Source organism: Acipenser ruthenus, chromosome 4 (genome assembly GCF_902713425.1).
Source record: "Acipenser ruthenus chromosome 4, fAciRut3.2 maternal haplotype, whole genome shotgun sequence".
In the NCBI taxonomy this organism is placed as follows: domain Eukaryota; kingdom Metazoa; phylum Chordata; class Actinopteri; order Acipenseriformes; family Acipenseridae; genus Acipenser; species Acipenser ruthenus.
In genome coordinates this window covers 11,333,399-11,350,000 of record NC_081192.1, presented here as the reverse complement: position 1 = coordinate 11,350,000, position 16,602 = coordinate 11,333,399, and the positions used below count along the sequence as shown (strand labels likewise).

Below are 16,602 nucleotides of genomic sequence, written 5' to 3'. Positions count from 1 at the left end.
AACTGTTAAGCATATTTAAGAAGGTGAACTTACTTGGAAGTTTTAAAGCAGACAGTTCAGTGTATAAACTACTGGTCTCTTTGTTTGGGAAAGTTTTAATGGTGGTGTTTTTTTAAACCTCTCAGAGAATAAAAAATTCCCAGAAAACACAGCATCTGCCATATATAGATATTGTGAGCAGAGGCTAGCTGTGGACTCCTAATGACCTACAGCAGCTGACACAGTTCAGTAGATTAGTACAGTAACTGTAGGTGTGTTTTAAAAACCTTCAGGGTTTTGAACTGTGGTTAAGGTCCGTAACTTGTTCACAATGTGTTCATAAGCTTATTCAAAGCCTCCTGGCTTTGTTAGAGAAGAGAGCAGCACAGTGCCTTTGTTATTGTGATGAGATGCTGAAATAAAGTTGCTGAAAGTCTGCACCCACTTTAAAAGACAACATTGTAAAGACAACATTCAGAGGCTGTGTACTAGAACAGAGAAGTTCTTTCATCAAGCAAAAAAAACAAGTTAAATTACATAAATGAAGAGTGTATTTCATTATTTTCCAGCAGATTGATTTGCAACAGTGATTAAACATAGTTTTACCAGAGATTAGGGATCTCATATTGACCAATCAGGTTAAAGGAAATCTCCAGTACATTTTCAAATTACACTTGTTTCTATCTGTAATTGCTTTACAGTGTGTTTGGTACAGGTAGCACTAAATCCCTGAACCTCTGTTGTAGCCTATTATTTAGGCTACATTTTAGATACTAGTTGCTACTTGCTAGAAGACTGCTGTAGAACATGTTTGGTAAAATATGGTTATCATTTTTAAAACAATTTATTCAGCAGACTGTCATGTGGTCATTAAAATACAATGAATAAATAACAGCGTCCTTCAGTTAAGTAGTCTAGACTAAAAGTCTAAAAACACATACATTTCAATTAATACTCCAAAAACATCAGCATGACGTGTAACGGAAGCTGGGAAATTAGGTTGTCCTGACAACGTTCTGGATATTAGTGGCTGCTGACATCATTTGTTCTCAAACGGCTATGTTCCAGTAAAATTCTGTAGGTGAGCTGACCAATGTTTGTTTGTTTTTTCAGACCCCAAATTGCTGGACGGAAGAGGCAGCAGAGAAGAGAAGCACACATCAGCGTTCTGCCTCTTGGGGCAGTGCTGATCAGCTAAAAGAGGTAGGGGGGTTATGATACAAAATGGTGTAGCAAAGGATGTGGTAAATACAGACATGTGCTGGCATGTATACTGTAGTACAACACCATGTACTCCTGTAACAACACGATCATTCTCCAACCCTGGTCCTGGACAGCCCCAATCCTGCAGGTTTTATAGGTGTCTTTACATCATCAATGGCTGAAGATCTGGAACACATGTTAATCTTGACTAATGAAGCCAATAATTGATTCAATTAAGTAGCTGACAGCTCAGCTGAAACGAAAACCAGAAGACCCTGTAGCTCTCCAGGACCAGGGTTGGAAACCCCTGCTATAGACAGTCAATTATCTCCTCTAACACTTAAACTCCCGTGGTGAGCAGTAGAAAGCTATGATATTATACTGTAGTGGAGGACACCTTTTCCTAGTGGCTGAAAATGAAACTGAATTCTCATGTTTCACATTTATAAGACACATATTAATATATATACTGCTGTGCAAAAGTCTTAGACATGTTGCATTTTTCTACTCTGATGCATTATGAGCATCAACAATTTACTCAAAGCCTCCACTAGTGTTTTCTACTATTATAACAACCTTGACTTGCATGAAGAAGGAAAACCATTGAGTGAAATTGGAAGACTGGAAGACCCAAAAAGCTGTCCAACAAGGATTATTATTATTATTTGTTTATTTAGCAGACGCCTTTATCCAAGGCGACTTACAGAGACTAGGGTGTGTGAACTATGCATCAGCTGCAGAGTAACTTACAACTACATCTCACCCGAAAGACGGAGCACAAGGAGGTTACGTGACTTGCTCAGGGTCACACAATGGAATTAAGGATAATATCCTTAAGGAATAGAAAGAAGACATTAAAACAAAAAATGTGAATATCAGTAGTTGTTTACAAATGAAATTTGGGTGGAAATAAGGCAAACCTGATGCAGTATTTTCTTGACGCGCATGTATAATTCTTTAATTATATTAAATAATTAAATATATTAAAATGACTGATGTACAGAATATATAATCATTTCTTGTGTTCTCGTCTTGTGTTCTTAAGATAAATGTTAAAATGTAAGTGCAGACAGAGAGTCCTCTCCGTATAGCTCCACAATCTGAAACACCCAATAACATGTTAAATCATTTTATTACAAAGTTTCATCACAGTTGGATGTGTGATTTTCCAGATAGATGTACTCATGTAAAGTGTGACATATTATGTAGATATACAGACTTGCAGTCTTACTGTACTCTATGACTGCTTCCACTATATCCCAGCTACCAGGGATTTACATACATGTAACTGTCACATACTTTAAAAAATGTGCTATATAGGTCTTACATATACAAAAAAAAAAACATTTATAACACCATGTAAGTCCAATTTTGTGCTACAGAGCTACATAGTGAAAAACACAGACCATAATGGGCACCTTGTTGTTGTTCATTAAAAAAAATAAGAAAAAAGGCACAAAAACATGAGGTTGACAAGAGACAATCAGCACACACTGGAGATATTATAATTCCTTACCAAGAACTGATTGTATCCGTCAAATAAGACACAACATACTAATTAGTCTTTGCACCTTGATTCTTGAAAGCAAACTTAAAAGTAAAGTGCCAAAGACATATTTAATTTAAAGGGTTATTATCCTGTTTCAGGACAGCATTCATGGATAACTGCAGATGATATTGTAGTATATTGTACACCCAGTGACCCAGTATACATACTGCAACTCTGCGTATCCATTTCCAAGTAGTCTCAGCTGACCCTGGAATACACTTTAATCTGTCACACCAGACGAGTAGCTGTTAGAGGCCCCTTCCGGCCTACATGCAGCAGAAGCACAGAGAGGAATTACCGCTAGAAGTGAATTATCCATGAGAACAACTTTTTAATTGGTGTCATAATATGTGGTGTTCTCATTTCTGCATTTAACAATTAAATATGTGTCCCATTCGACCACATTACACTGCGATATCTTTGATTTCCTGTATGCATTTTGAATTCTTTGTGTACCCATGTTTCTTTCACTATCAGACCAGGACGTGTCTGCAAAGAGAAACTCTTGCTTATCGGCCGTTCTCATTTTTTCACCTCAGATATTCCATCCATAGAGAGTAGCATGATTAGGGCTGAGAGCAGAAACTGGATGATTTGTCTGTACTTTCCTTCCGAGTTGGAACAGAAGTCAAATGAGTACATTGTTCATGTACTGTAGCTAGGAATAGAGCCCAAGGACATACATTTGTAAAGTCCAATGCAATCCTTTTTCATTAATATCTGTAATTTTGGAAAGTAGTGTTAACACAGAATCAGACACAACTGTCTTGGTACTTTTCTCTCTCTCATACTATTATTTATGATGATGTTTTTTCGATCCAGCCAAAGACTTTTTTTTTGCTTCATTTGACATTGTCAGTATTGCTGCCTTAGAAAAAACCTTCTTGCCCAAGTAACATTTGCAGACAGGAACAGTTAATCACTACTTTAATGCCACACAAGTGAAACTGGCTTACATTTTCCTTTTACAGTACTTCCATTTTCCATTATCCAAACTCAGAATGACACAATACAGTAGTCCCTTGCTGAACCGGATATGTCAGGAGACAGACAGTTTGTCAGAAATAACGAGGTGTCCTGTTTAGAAAAAAAATTGCACACACATATATTCAATTTATTTTAAATGTATAAATAATTGTGCTGAATTAACATTGTGTTCACTGTACACTTTACATTATGTAGAAATATAAATCTGTACAGTAGGCATATACAGTATACAGTACAGTAGTAAAATCAAATTAATACATTGTGCACTTTCTTTTTACTTCAGCCTATAGGCTACCAGTAACACAACATGATGCTGCATTGTACACATTACTGTACAATTTGAAAATAATACAAGGATTATTTTAAATTGAAACAAAATGACTTTAGCGCATTTTCTTTTTTTTTACAGTTAACACAAAATGGATCATGGTGCCGCATTGACCTGTTATGATACTATACAGTACCTATTTTGCACACACTTTACACCAATACATATTTTTTACATTTACTTAGAAAAGCCTACAGTACCTGCTACTTTTGTTCTCAGTTGGTATGAGTTAGTAATTCAGTATTTCAGTTATTAGTCCACATCTTGTGTTTCGAGCCACTGAAAGCTTCTCACCCTTTTCCAACGATCTATCGCTGTTAGTTTAAACTCTGTAGAGTATGAGTTTATATAGTTTTATTCTAATCATGTTCTTAATTTTAGCGGTTTAGTAGGCTACTTGTATCTGTTCATCCATTTATTTTTGTCCTGTCTTTGGTGTCAGTGTAACAGCTATTTTGTTTCAGTGTCTCTTTGAATGTTGCATTTCACAGTGACCTAGCATCACACTTAACTGGATATTATTAGAGGACTGTGGCAAAGTGGTGAGTGAATACAGGTGCGTGCAGTGTAGAGTGGTTACAAAACAGACAGACAATGATTTCCAGGTGCAAGGGTGTTTATTGATTTATTTAACAATGTCCAGAGCTTTATGGCAAACACCTGTAAATAATAATGATGGAGTGATACAGCGGCGTGTATCACTCAGTAATTGTAATCCCCAGGTTTGACCCGTAACCAGAAAGTCCAGTTCTATTACACCCACACGAAACACACAACACAAACAAAGTTAACAGTGAGTGATATTAGTGCTCTTGGTGCAAAGACAGTTCTCTGTGAACAAAGGGAAAATGTTGGTGTCCGGGTTTGATGCTGGCTGATTAGCGACAGCTCCGGATCGTGTTAATAGCAGTCTAAAAATAACAAACAAACAGTTTTTACTTAGACAAACTAAACACAACACTCATGTTTTGGCAGCACAGGATTCTCCTTCTAGGTTTGATCTAACCATTTACAAAGGAACAGATCACTTACACTACGACCCCTGTTTATACCCTCGCTCATGACCCCTAGGTTAACGAGCGCATCCGCTCTTCCAATCCTCGTATGCCACGCTGTTTCCCGTCCGAGTCATTGAGTTTGGGTACCGTAGCTCTGCCCCCTTCCTAAGTGACCGACTTCCACCTACCCAAAGGAATAAATTGTTATGCCATTTAGTTAAGGGTACTCTGTTCCTTTTATACAATGCCCTCGCAGGTCGAGAGGGAGATCTAACACCAAGAATCATTCGATTTCTGTCACAGGGACATATGTTGTGTCCACGATAGGATTACACGATAGGATTTCGTCCATAGCCGCCTATTTAATGGTAGTTGCTATTCATAAGAGATAATTCAGATGCGTTGTTAAGCCCCAACAATTTTCATCTATGAAGGCACGTTTTTAACGAATTGAGAGAAAGGTTAACGATTACTTCATTAGCAAAACGTTTTCATCGGTTCTGAGCGTCAACCTGCTATTCATAAGAGTAACGACAGCAAAATGCTGTTGATAACTAGGAGTTATTGAACACTTTCTACAGTCAAGTCTAAACTAACGACAGCCTCGGCAGACTTTTTTAAAGACGTATTTTATTATTACACTGGCTCTGTTATACAGTTTGGCATACCCGTGATTAACACTACCTATTTTAAAAAAAAAAATAATAATCTGTAGCTTTATATGAAGGAACATGTTTAATATAAATATATACTCACACAGGAACGTATGCTCTGGCATAATCATTTTGAAACAGTGCTGTGAAGTGGAGAGCATGTGAGAGACTGAGAATAGACAGTTATTTTATTATTATTATTATTTCTTTGCCTTTCAGGCTGACAGCGGTCCTGTTCTTTTTATTTCTTTTACCTGTGTTCACAATAAACAGTTTGGCTGAATACTGCCTGTGTTAACCTGTTTATTTTCATGGAGCGTTACAATATATAGTATACCAGTGCTGCTGATGCAGTCGGTGTAAAATTTGGGCTTGCTTGGTATTGCCAAAAACACTGATTGAGCCGCAGTGTGAGGCTCGATCAATGTTCGAAAGGGAGACTTTTTTTTTTTTTTGCGCACCACAAAACGATCCATTTAGTGTACAGTGTGCAATACGGCATGAAACTTTCACTGATTCATAAACATAAACTCACCCCTGATTGACTCTCTGCTTTAAGCAGGGTTTATTAATAATAATAATAATAATAATAATAGTAATTGAGAATCTGTAAGATTAACATTTAAAGTTTGCAAAATGATGATGATGACTATTACTAGAATTACAGTATTATTCAAACATCCTCCTACAGTGCTTTTTGTTTATGTATTTATTTTTTTTGGTCCTGCAGTTAAGAATGGAAATCTTATGTGTGTGTATGGAAATGTGTTTACCAGCGTTGCCAAACAAAACGAAAATACAAGAAGACTTTTTTTCTAAATTATGACATGTCCTGAATTTTTGGCAGACGTGATAGGGGTAACGGAATCAGGTTTTGCAAACTGCCTGTGACTGGCAGCTGCAGACTCGGGCTTCGGTAATAGGCTACTGTTGGTGGATTCTGTTTTTGTTTTTGCAACAGCTGCCGACGGCAACCAGGGAACATTAATAAAAATGATGATGTCATCATAAAGAGGCAAATTTTCATTATTGAACGACTGTATACCCATTCATAAAGTGCTTTGCGACAGTCGCCTGTATTCTCAGATCATTTTATGAATAGCAATATGGACGACTTTCATTAGTTTTAAACAAAATTTATTTTTTTACAGCAGTCGGCAAGTACTTTAATGAATAGGGCCCTTTGTGTAAAGAAGTGTCTTCTTCCTTCTGCACTTAATTTCCGTGTCTGCTGGTCCAGCTCAACTGGGTTTTCCTTATAAAAGTTTACCACTAATTTTGCACAGTATTTTTGCATTTTCCCTTGCTTTTCCCATGGTTATACTGTGCAATTACCATGGTTTGCCATGTTTTTTATTTTTTTAATACACTTTACCAAACATTGCTTACCTACAGTTTAGTGTGCTTTCACTATACAATTCGCTATGCTTTTACTATGAGACACTTTTATAAGGGCAGCCTTAGCCAGAACAGAAATTGCATGAACTGTTCCATTTCAACAACTGCCACAATTTTATGAAATGTGTATGTTTATTCATTAGGTTTATATACTGGTACACATTCTTATTAGCTTTGCTTGACTATTATTTTTTATATGTTAATAATTATTAGCAATGTTCCAAACAAACTGGAAGCTTTAGATATTTTAAACTGATGATGTTTACAGTATACGTGAATATAGTTTGGGCCACCATGGTTTTAAATGCTGCAGAACTGTAGTAGGTCCTGTGCCTAATGCATAAACACAAATGTTTTCTGTATATCTTTCTGATAGGGAAAAGATGAGGCTTGGATTTTTGTTTCACTTTAGAAATTTAGATTCCAAAATTTCCTACAAAAAATAATAACAGAAAGCAAACCAACCTCTTTTAGTTGTACCTCCACTTTATCTCTCTTTATGGAGTTTGTAGTAGTTTTTGAAAACCAGCTGCCACTGTTGAAAAGAACAAATGCTTTTGATTCGCAAAACAAAAGTGTACATGCTGCAGAAGGTTGTACAAAACATTTGAAATGCCTGCCACTACACTGAATGGGGCTTAGAGCAACACTATACAACATGTAGGACGATTCAACACGACCAGGCTGCAAGGTGTTTGGATAGTTTTAGAGATACGTGACCATTCTCAATGCAGCCCCTCCTTTCTGGAAGTTAGGGGTAGAAATCTGAGACATGAATCTTCATTTTCGAGACTTTTGTTTGTGAAACATCAATAATTTGTAATGTCTTGGATACAAGAGCACTGACCAACTATTGCTAATACAGCGTTAGTAACTGCATTCAGGGATTTCATTCCCAGAACACTATAATTATTCATGTGAAGCGCAGCCCATTTGAACACAAGCGTGGGGTACATATTGCAGTTATTTTTTCAATTATGTGTCCAACCCCTGTGCATTAAAAATGCTGCTAATAAAGTATGTTTGTTAGTGTATTCTAGTAGACTGTGATTTTAGCAGAAAGATACCATGGTTATGCTACGCTGGACCAAGTCAAAACTGTGGATAATAAACTGTCTGTATTGCAGGTGCCCATTGGAAGTACTATTATTAACCATTGGTAATTTCAAACACAGGTGACACCCTTTTGTTGTAAATCAGAAAAGTATGGTAGTGACCATGAGTTAAGGTTTTAACTAGGGGTCTACTTAAATCACGGTAAATTTACGTATTTTTCACGGGTATGTTGCGGAATAAAATTAGGATTTCGCGGACCTGTTTAAACATTAAATAAACCTAAGTAGACAGTATTTCAGAACACTATGAAGCCTAAAAATAGTGGACTTGCTTCCTTAGTAAAACAGAGTGCTGTCATTTGTTAATAAAGGCAAGCATGCAGCATCCCCCAGCAGTTGACTTGCCCATACATTGAGACTGCCCGTCTGCATCCACTGAATTGGTTGGAAGTTAAGACAAAGCTTTGCCAAGTTATACAGATGTGGAAATCGATTAGAAACAGCCCAAAAACTCGGTTACACAAGGGCATCTGGCATACTTTAATAAAGGCAATGTATGCAGTACGTTCGTTGTCATGTTATTTGTCCCATCCAATAATTTATTTTATTAGTACAGTCAAAACAAAGAAAACGTGGCTATTCAGGTCTAAAATTCCAACTGTAAGCAGCAGGTTGAAGCGAGGGGGCTGTGTTGGATCATTTTAGTACGGATTTAACTTGCAGACAGGAATACTTTTTGCTCTGCGCTGACTTTCCAGTTTGTTTTCTTAAAGCTGTTTATTTTACATTCTGTTCAGCAGCCTCTGTGGTAGCCTTTTGTTTAATGTGTGATTCTGAAGCTAAATAGTGATTGATCGTATTTTCTCCAAAGACGCATTAAGATATGGAAAACAATTACCTCAGTCTGCATGTACAGTTTCTTTGGGAAATATCCTGAAACGATCATCAGCCGAAATATACTTTGCTTTTTTTGTCGTCCATTTCTACTATTTTACCTCCAATGCTGAAAACTAGATTTTAGCAACCTAAATAAAAAAACTTTGTCATTTGAATAGTAAACAAGAACGTTAACCACTTTGGATAATTTCTTTTGTAAATGTTACTTGTGGATGTTTTTTGTTTGTTGTTTTTTGCTTAAGTGCAATGCACACGGGACGGCGAATGAATCAAAATGGGCTATCTACAGAAGGAAGATACGTAGTTTGCGTCGCATGCGTTGTGCAGTAGTTCATTTAAAAGAGTTTTTTTTTTCTTCTGCTCTCCGTAATTGTTTGTATGCATTGGCCCCTAGAGGTGAATTTCGCGGTGACCCCTCAATTTTATGATTTCCGCGAAATCGCGATTTAGGTAGGTCCCTAGTTATAACTAGGCTTGCTACTATTCGATTTTTTTTTTTGCCAAATCGACGATTAATATCCATGGTTAACAACATTCTAATTGAAATAACGTTTGGTCACAGCGAAGCTATACCTTGTATAGATATAGATCCTACACAAATTAAAAAAAGAAATGTCTCAAACCGTAGAAAACGCAGCATATAAAGTCTATTACACAGACTTTTATAGTATACATACAAGTAAAAACAGTATGCACAGAACACAACATTAGATAGTTGAACAGAACTAACTTGCACTTATTCCGAGCTCCGCCCCTCTCCTTAAGCACAGCTGGACTCACTGGAGGCAAGGCAGGACGTATATACCTATAATAGCAAACGCTTACCTACACCTTAACCCGCTAATTTCAAAGTAGGCGCTTTGAATGACAGTAAGTCAATGACAAAAGGTATGCATTGACTTACCAAGCACAGTGTACAGAGCCACTGCACCACAGTCTCAGAAACATTTTTAATGTGCACTCAGAGGGAATGATTGCTGTTCTTAGAAAACTCAACTTTAACAATGTAATAATCTTTGTGTAAAGACTATGCATAGACTAATAGGAAGACTAAAAGCTTTTATTTCATAGCAACACCCCCATAACGCTGTAATGTATTTTGTTAATAATTATTTTTGTTTGGCTTCACAACATTAGTGTAATTAAGTTGGCTCAAGAGATAAGCATGTTTAAGATTAAAACTGTTTTTTTTTTAATGTTTTTTGGAGAGCTCAGTTGTTTAACTAGGTTATGTGAACTACAGCACATTCATCATTCATGATATTAACTGCTGAGTGAAAGTATAAAGGCTTGCGTTTGCCGTGCAGGGATACAAACACAGCAGGCCTGGGCTCGCCTTTCCAGATAATGGATATACATTAAAGGCAAGTTCAGGAATTTAGAAAGACCCAGAGATGCACCACTATCATGGAGCATTACATGACTGATAAGTAATGCAGGACTAATAAGACGTTGCCTTTATAGTACCCAGTACTGTAGTACAGAAAGCCTTTGTGTAACCTAACAGAGGACAATGAGAATGTGTGAGACAGGAGTTCAGAACTGTAGCATTTGGAAGTTTAATGAGATTTTAAACATTAATTAGATAGCTACAATACATTCATATTTTGGGTGCATTTCCTCTAATTTATAACATTATATTAACACAAAGACAGGCAAACAAGCAATGTATTGAAAATTTGCAAGTAGGAACGGTAATCCCCATTTTTATGGCACACAGATAACACTGCCGTACATTTTACTTTTACTGATTGTTGCATACTGTAACAAGACTTGGGGCCAAACATGAAGTCAGGATTTGCCCTGAATAACTGGTTTTAATGAAAATGCAAAGCATGTCATATTAGAGATGGACATTCCTGGTTTTTTATACTAGGTATTTTTTGCTTTACCAATGCAACTTACTTGTTTTGTACCATAGTATCATTTTACTTTGCTTTACACCATTTTGCTCTGTTTTTACCGTGGTATACTGCAGTAAAGTTTTATAAGGGATGTATATAGTAACTGGTTTAATTTATGTCAGGACATTTCATTTATGTACAGTATTGCCTTATAGTTAATTCATGGGAGGCTGTGTGGTCTGGTGGTTAAAGAAAAGGGCTTGTAACCAGGAGGTCCCCTGTTCAAATCCCGACTCACCAACTGACTCACTGTGTGACCTTGAGCAAGTCACTTAACATCCTTGTGCTCTGTCTTTCATGTGAGACGTTATTGTAAGTGACTCTGCAGCTGATGCATAGTTCACACACCCTAGTCTCTGTAAGTCGCCTTGGGTAAAGGCATCTGCTAAATTCATTGGAACAAATAATGCACGGAACACTGCCATGCTTTGGTACTGGTACAATACAGCATTGGATTATCTATCTATTTTCTATCTAGAAGTGGAAAGAAACTGCCAGAAGGTTCATCACGTATGAGTACAGTAGTAGTCCTTGAATTAGAATCACAAAGGAGACAAAAAGAGCAATAACTTTCAAGAAAACCCCTCGTCACAAGGTCAGAAAGGCGAGGGGCTTAAAAAAATGAACACTAAATTTCTAAATGAAAATATTTTCCTGCCGGAAAAAATATATATAAAATACAAAACACATGCCATACACTGAGTGCAAACAAACAGGCCTAAATATCCATCCCTGCTCGGATTTCAGTGTTTGCTTTAAATTTATTGCAGGGATTAAAACTGGAGCTGTTGCAACCTTCCCTTGGTGATTCATGATGCCAAGACACTGCCAAATAAGGGTCATGGATACTGTAGCTGTGCTGTCCATCTGCAGATTTTTATTTTTTGGCTTCATTAGAATCCTTCATTGAATTAAGTAATTTCATATTTTGCCTATACTGAAAAGTCATACAAAGCAATTTATTGTCACAGATTGGAGACAGTTACTAAGCTGTACAATATAAATACATTTTCTGGGTGTATAACTGTCTGCAGTTATGTATTGTATTCTATTGGGATAAGGATTTTTTTTTCACTAGCAGGATAATAATCAGTGATCTGAAGGATTGGTTTTGGTGTATTTTACTGTATACTGGTAGTTATGTAGGATTAATTTAGGGATGTGCAAAAAATAAGAATGTTGTGGCTGGAATTTACCTTTAACATTTGTATTTATTTTATTTTTACCTTTATTTGTCATGTGGTTTTATTGTGTCACATGATGGCCAAAGGCTGTAATTGTGTAGTTGTAACTTTGTTTGCCCATCCTTAACAATAAGTATCTTGTAATTGACATTCCTCTTTTTTTTTTATCTGTCTCACTCAGTCTTCCACTCTGGTCTATTTCCAGCAGATTGCAAAACTAAGACAGCAGCTCCAGCGCAGCAAGCACAGCAGTCGGCACAGCAAAGAGAAGGAACGTCATTCTCCTCTCCATGGAAACCACACCACAGTCACCCAGACTCAGGTGGGTGAAGAGAGATCCTCTGGAATCCTTAGGGTCCTACAGTATGTACAGATATAAGGCTGCTATAGGCAGATTCACTGTGTGCCATTAGCACCCTCCTGTGGGGTAGCTTGTATAAATGTGCCAATCCACCACTGTCATATTGGGATCATATTACTTTCTGGATGATCAAGACCTAATGCTTTAGGATATCGGGCACTATTCACAAAACTGTTTTTGATAGTTGAGAGACTGATTTTTTTTTTTTTTTTTTTTGTTTAGGCCTGTTGCATTTAATTAAATCAAGATTGCAGATTTTTTTTCCACCATTTTTGTTTTAATCTAGGTCAATGTTTGAATGCTCTTCAAAAACAACGCCTTAAATATTCCTTAAAACAGTATTTAACAGTATTGTGAATATGGTCCACTGACTTCATACTCGACACATAGCTGTGTTCTGTCAATATCTCTAAGTTTGTTTGTGGGGGTTGTGCAAGAAAAAAACTCTTGTTTTATAAAGCTGCCACTGCCACAGTATCTAGGCATTCTGTCAAAAAACATTTGAGATAGTAACTTTATATTTGTAATACTATATAAACCCTCCATGCTAAATGTGTTTCTGCTCTAAGGAGGGAATCACACAAATTTAATGGGAATCACATGAATAACAATAAACACATCTCTTATGTCTTTGAATGTGCGATCGACTGTCTGCCTACATGCTTTTTCTACCAAAGAAAGAATATCCTGTTCAGATACAGTACATGTTTATAATTCTCAAACACCACTCCTTAGCAGAGCCTGGGCATGAACCATAACAGATTGTTGTCCAGCCATGGTGCTACTGTTTCCTTATGGCCCAGCCAGGATTATTTGATTAGGGTATGTATCACATCTCTGTTCTAGGCAGTTCCTGTTCACAGTCCTGTGGCTGCTTTGAAGATGTTCCAAGTCGGGGATTCTCAACCTGTTTTTAATCATACCCCACCTTTGCAATTAGTTGAAATGCTGTGTTTACATTGAAGACACATATGTGAAATATTTTAACAGTGTTCTACCGAGGAATGTCCAGTAACCAATTAATTATTTTAGGGTTTTGAAATAAATCCAGGCCACAAATTCACCCTAATTGCAATTTGGCTGTGACAGAAAATAGTTAAAATGGTTACGATTTCTCAAAGCTGACAGAACCATTATTCAATGTGTCATCTATAGGATAGCACTTCCACTGTGCTGTGGACTTGGTGGGGTAAAAGTGTGCTACCAACACCTGCAGTGTCTGCTTTTCATTGGTCATCTCCCATACAACCACTGTAAAAAAATAAATAAATAAATAAATCTGCTTAGCTTTTGATATCTGAAGAGAACAGAATCATGAAAGTTATTTCTGATTTGTCTGTGCCACTGACCTTAGCCTGAAAAGATAAATACAAAAAACTTGACATGGTAATGCTATGGTGTTACTGGATATGCAAGGTTCAGCTGAAGCACAAACATACAGTAGCACACTTTTAGCTTTAGTAAATAATATAATATTATATATTTTTTCTGCCCCTAACAGAAACGTCTGGTTAATCATGTCCAACATTTTAATAATGTGATTTCACACTTAAATCTCATGATATTTACTGAACATTGGCTTATCTTCCCCAAAATGGTACAGTAGTGAAATTACTGTGTGGTTTGTGGTGGCCAGTCTTATGATTATGTCAGAGCAGCCATGTTTACAGGGATAATATTATTATTATTATTATTATTATTATTTATTTCTTAGCAGACGCCCTTATCCAGGGCGACTTACAATCGTAAGCAAATACATTTCAAGCATTATTTGATTCTCCATAGGCAAATTAAGGACTATTCAGACTTATTAGGACTTGGACAGTGATTCTGGGTGGTAGGCTTTAGTACCAGCTAGTGTAACCAAAAGATGGTGTTCACTATGATAAGAGAGCTTGTCTATATTTTTACATGACTTTGTTGGAGGAAGCTGGTTATTTTGTGTCATCTTTGCATTGCATGATCCCTGCCTGCCAGAATTGGACATCATCCTCCTCCTCACATATGTAACTGAGATGAATTTACCAGTGAGCAGGAGGATGATGGGAAATGTAGTTCTGAGAGGTCCAATGCGGGTACATGGGAAGCCATCTTGAGGCAGGGAATGCAATTTAAAAGTTTAAAAAAGTGGTCAAAATGTAAAAAAAAAAAAAGAAAAATTAAAACAATACACACACCTTACATAAACAGTTGTAGCAACACATGGGAACATGTAACACAATAAAATAAAAAGGTCCTTATGTACCCTTTAATGGCCACTGCATCACTGTACAACCAATGAATACTTAGATAATACATTTTGTTATCTAGGTATGTCTACTAGTAAACGTGTCTATGCACTATACTTCATTTGAAAAAAAGAAGATAAAGTTGTTGGCTTAGCTGTTTGCTTGCATTTCGTAAAGGTCAGCTGCAGGCCACTGCCTTCTTGTTTGAAGACTTCCTGTCACTCAGACATACTCCTGTTACTACAGTAGCAGCAGCAGCTAAAGGTTCGTAATGCCACCGAGCTCCCCTGTACAGTAGCTCAGCAGGTGGTGGGGGGGGTGGTTTGTTTCCAAAATGACATTGCTGTTTTACAACCATAACCCAGCATACACCATTGTTGTAAAAGGTTAGCTAGCATTGTAAAGAAGGCTTTGAATATAATTTATTTGTTACTGTCTCAAAAATAAATGCTCATCATTTACAATCTTGGCCGTGTATTTGGTTTAAAAAGTTTCCATTCATTGGTCATTTTAAAACAAAGTCTTTTCCCTTTGTGAATGTTTTTTTTTGTTTGTTTTTCTCTGGCACCAATAACCTCGATTATATCACAATAACGTGTCTTTCTTAAATATGTTTAGTCTGCCATATCTTGCAGACTTTTATCAGACAGGTTGATTTTATCATCACTTTGGTAATTAACTGGAAGCTGAGTCATTTGCATAGTATTATTAAAGTCACACAAGATCATAGCTGTACAAAGAGATGCTTTAATGACTACTGTAACATTTTCACCTTACAGTAAGCCTTAATCATTGTATTTATGTTTCCTCAGTTTAGCATTCCATGTACCTTTTAAAGTGAAGCAAACGTGTGTACAGAAGTGTACTGTTTGATGTCAGTTGAGCAGATGGCTTGCATGTGACAAAGATAGTCCTCCTTTGCTGGTTGTACTGAAAGAGGAGATTACTGTGTGCAGTTGTTTTTTTCTTCATGTCTGTTAATTCATGATATAACTGGGTGGGTGGCTTTCTTCTACATCTGTCATTATTTTACTGTATGTTTATTTGGAAATAAGTTTTTACATATTTTAATTGGGGCTTGTGTGCACTGTATTATGTTTCTTGTTTTATATTCACAATCCTTACCTTATACTAAACAGACAATTTAAACATGGATTCAGATTTTGCTATTACCTTTTAAAGAAATTAAACAGACATATTTGATAGTGCCTTCTTCATTGTATTGCCTTATAAATCTTGACTGAATGAATTAACAAGAAGACCAGGGTTTTCCCCAGGAATTTTGTACAGCTGGGTGGCAGAGCATTATAGCCAGGAGCACTTTTAACGCAAAAAATAAAACTGCCTTACCTTAAATATGTAATAAGACAAAGAATTATAATAATAATAATGAATAATAATCCACCCAAACTCATACCCAGGCTATATTGCTTTCCCACATAACATCATACCCCCTGTCACAATGTTTCTTTTTTTTTTTACGCACTGACCCCTCTTGCGGTTCTTCCAGTTCTCTTTCTTTGACTATAATATAACTCTTTTTCATTTTCTACATTTTCTTATTCATCATCCAATTCGGTTTGGTAATTTCCACATTAATCGTCACTATTTTTGCTTAGAAAATAATCTGTTATTGTTTATTTTAATGTTTCAGCCTCTAGAAGTGCTTAAAACGGAAAAACCCACCCCTTCAACTCTGTGATTGGTTAAATGTAGTGTCAAGACGCAACACAGCTGTCATGTGGTTCCAAGATAATTTTTTTTTTCACCCAGCGCGTGCAAGTGATCTAGTCTGCTAGAAGCACAATCAATCCTTGTCGTTAAAGGCACAGTATCATCTGCAAGACGGGCGGGTCGGGGTTGTTCAGCTGGGCAGCG

General features: G+C 36.7%; 1 protein-coding gene across 6 annotated transcripts in view; it reads left to right on the top strand.

The window, feature by feature from the left end:
• Nucleotides 1-16,602, top strand: part of LOC117400288 (glucocorticoid-induced transcript 1 protein-like) — an 80,239-nt gene that overhangs the window by 42,050 nt on the left and 21,587 nt on the right. For 2 of the 6 annotated variants that reach the window (XM_034000021.3, XM_034000018.3), the window contains 2 exons: nucleotides 1,093-1,182; nucleotides 12,344-12,457. In XM_034000021.3, coding sequence (XP_033855912.1) covers nucleotides 1,093-1,182; nucleotides 12,344-12,457 — 204 coding nt within the window. Of the gene's footprint in view, nucleotides 1-1,092; nucleotides 1,183-12,316; nucleotides 12,458-16,602 lie in introns of all 6 variants that reach the window. The other 4 variants (XM_034000020.3, XM_034000017.3, XM_034000019.3 and 1 more) reach the window with 2 other exon arrangements.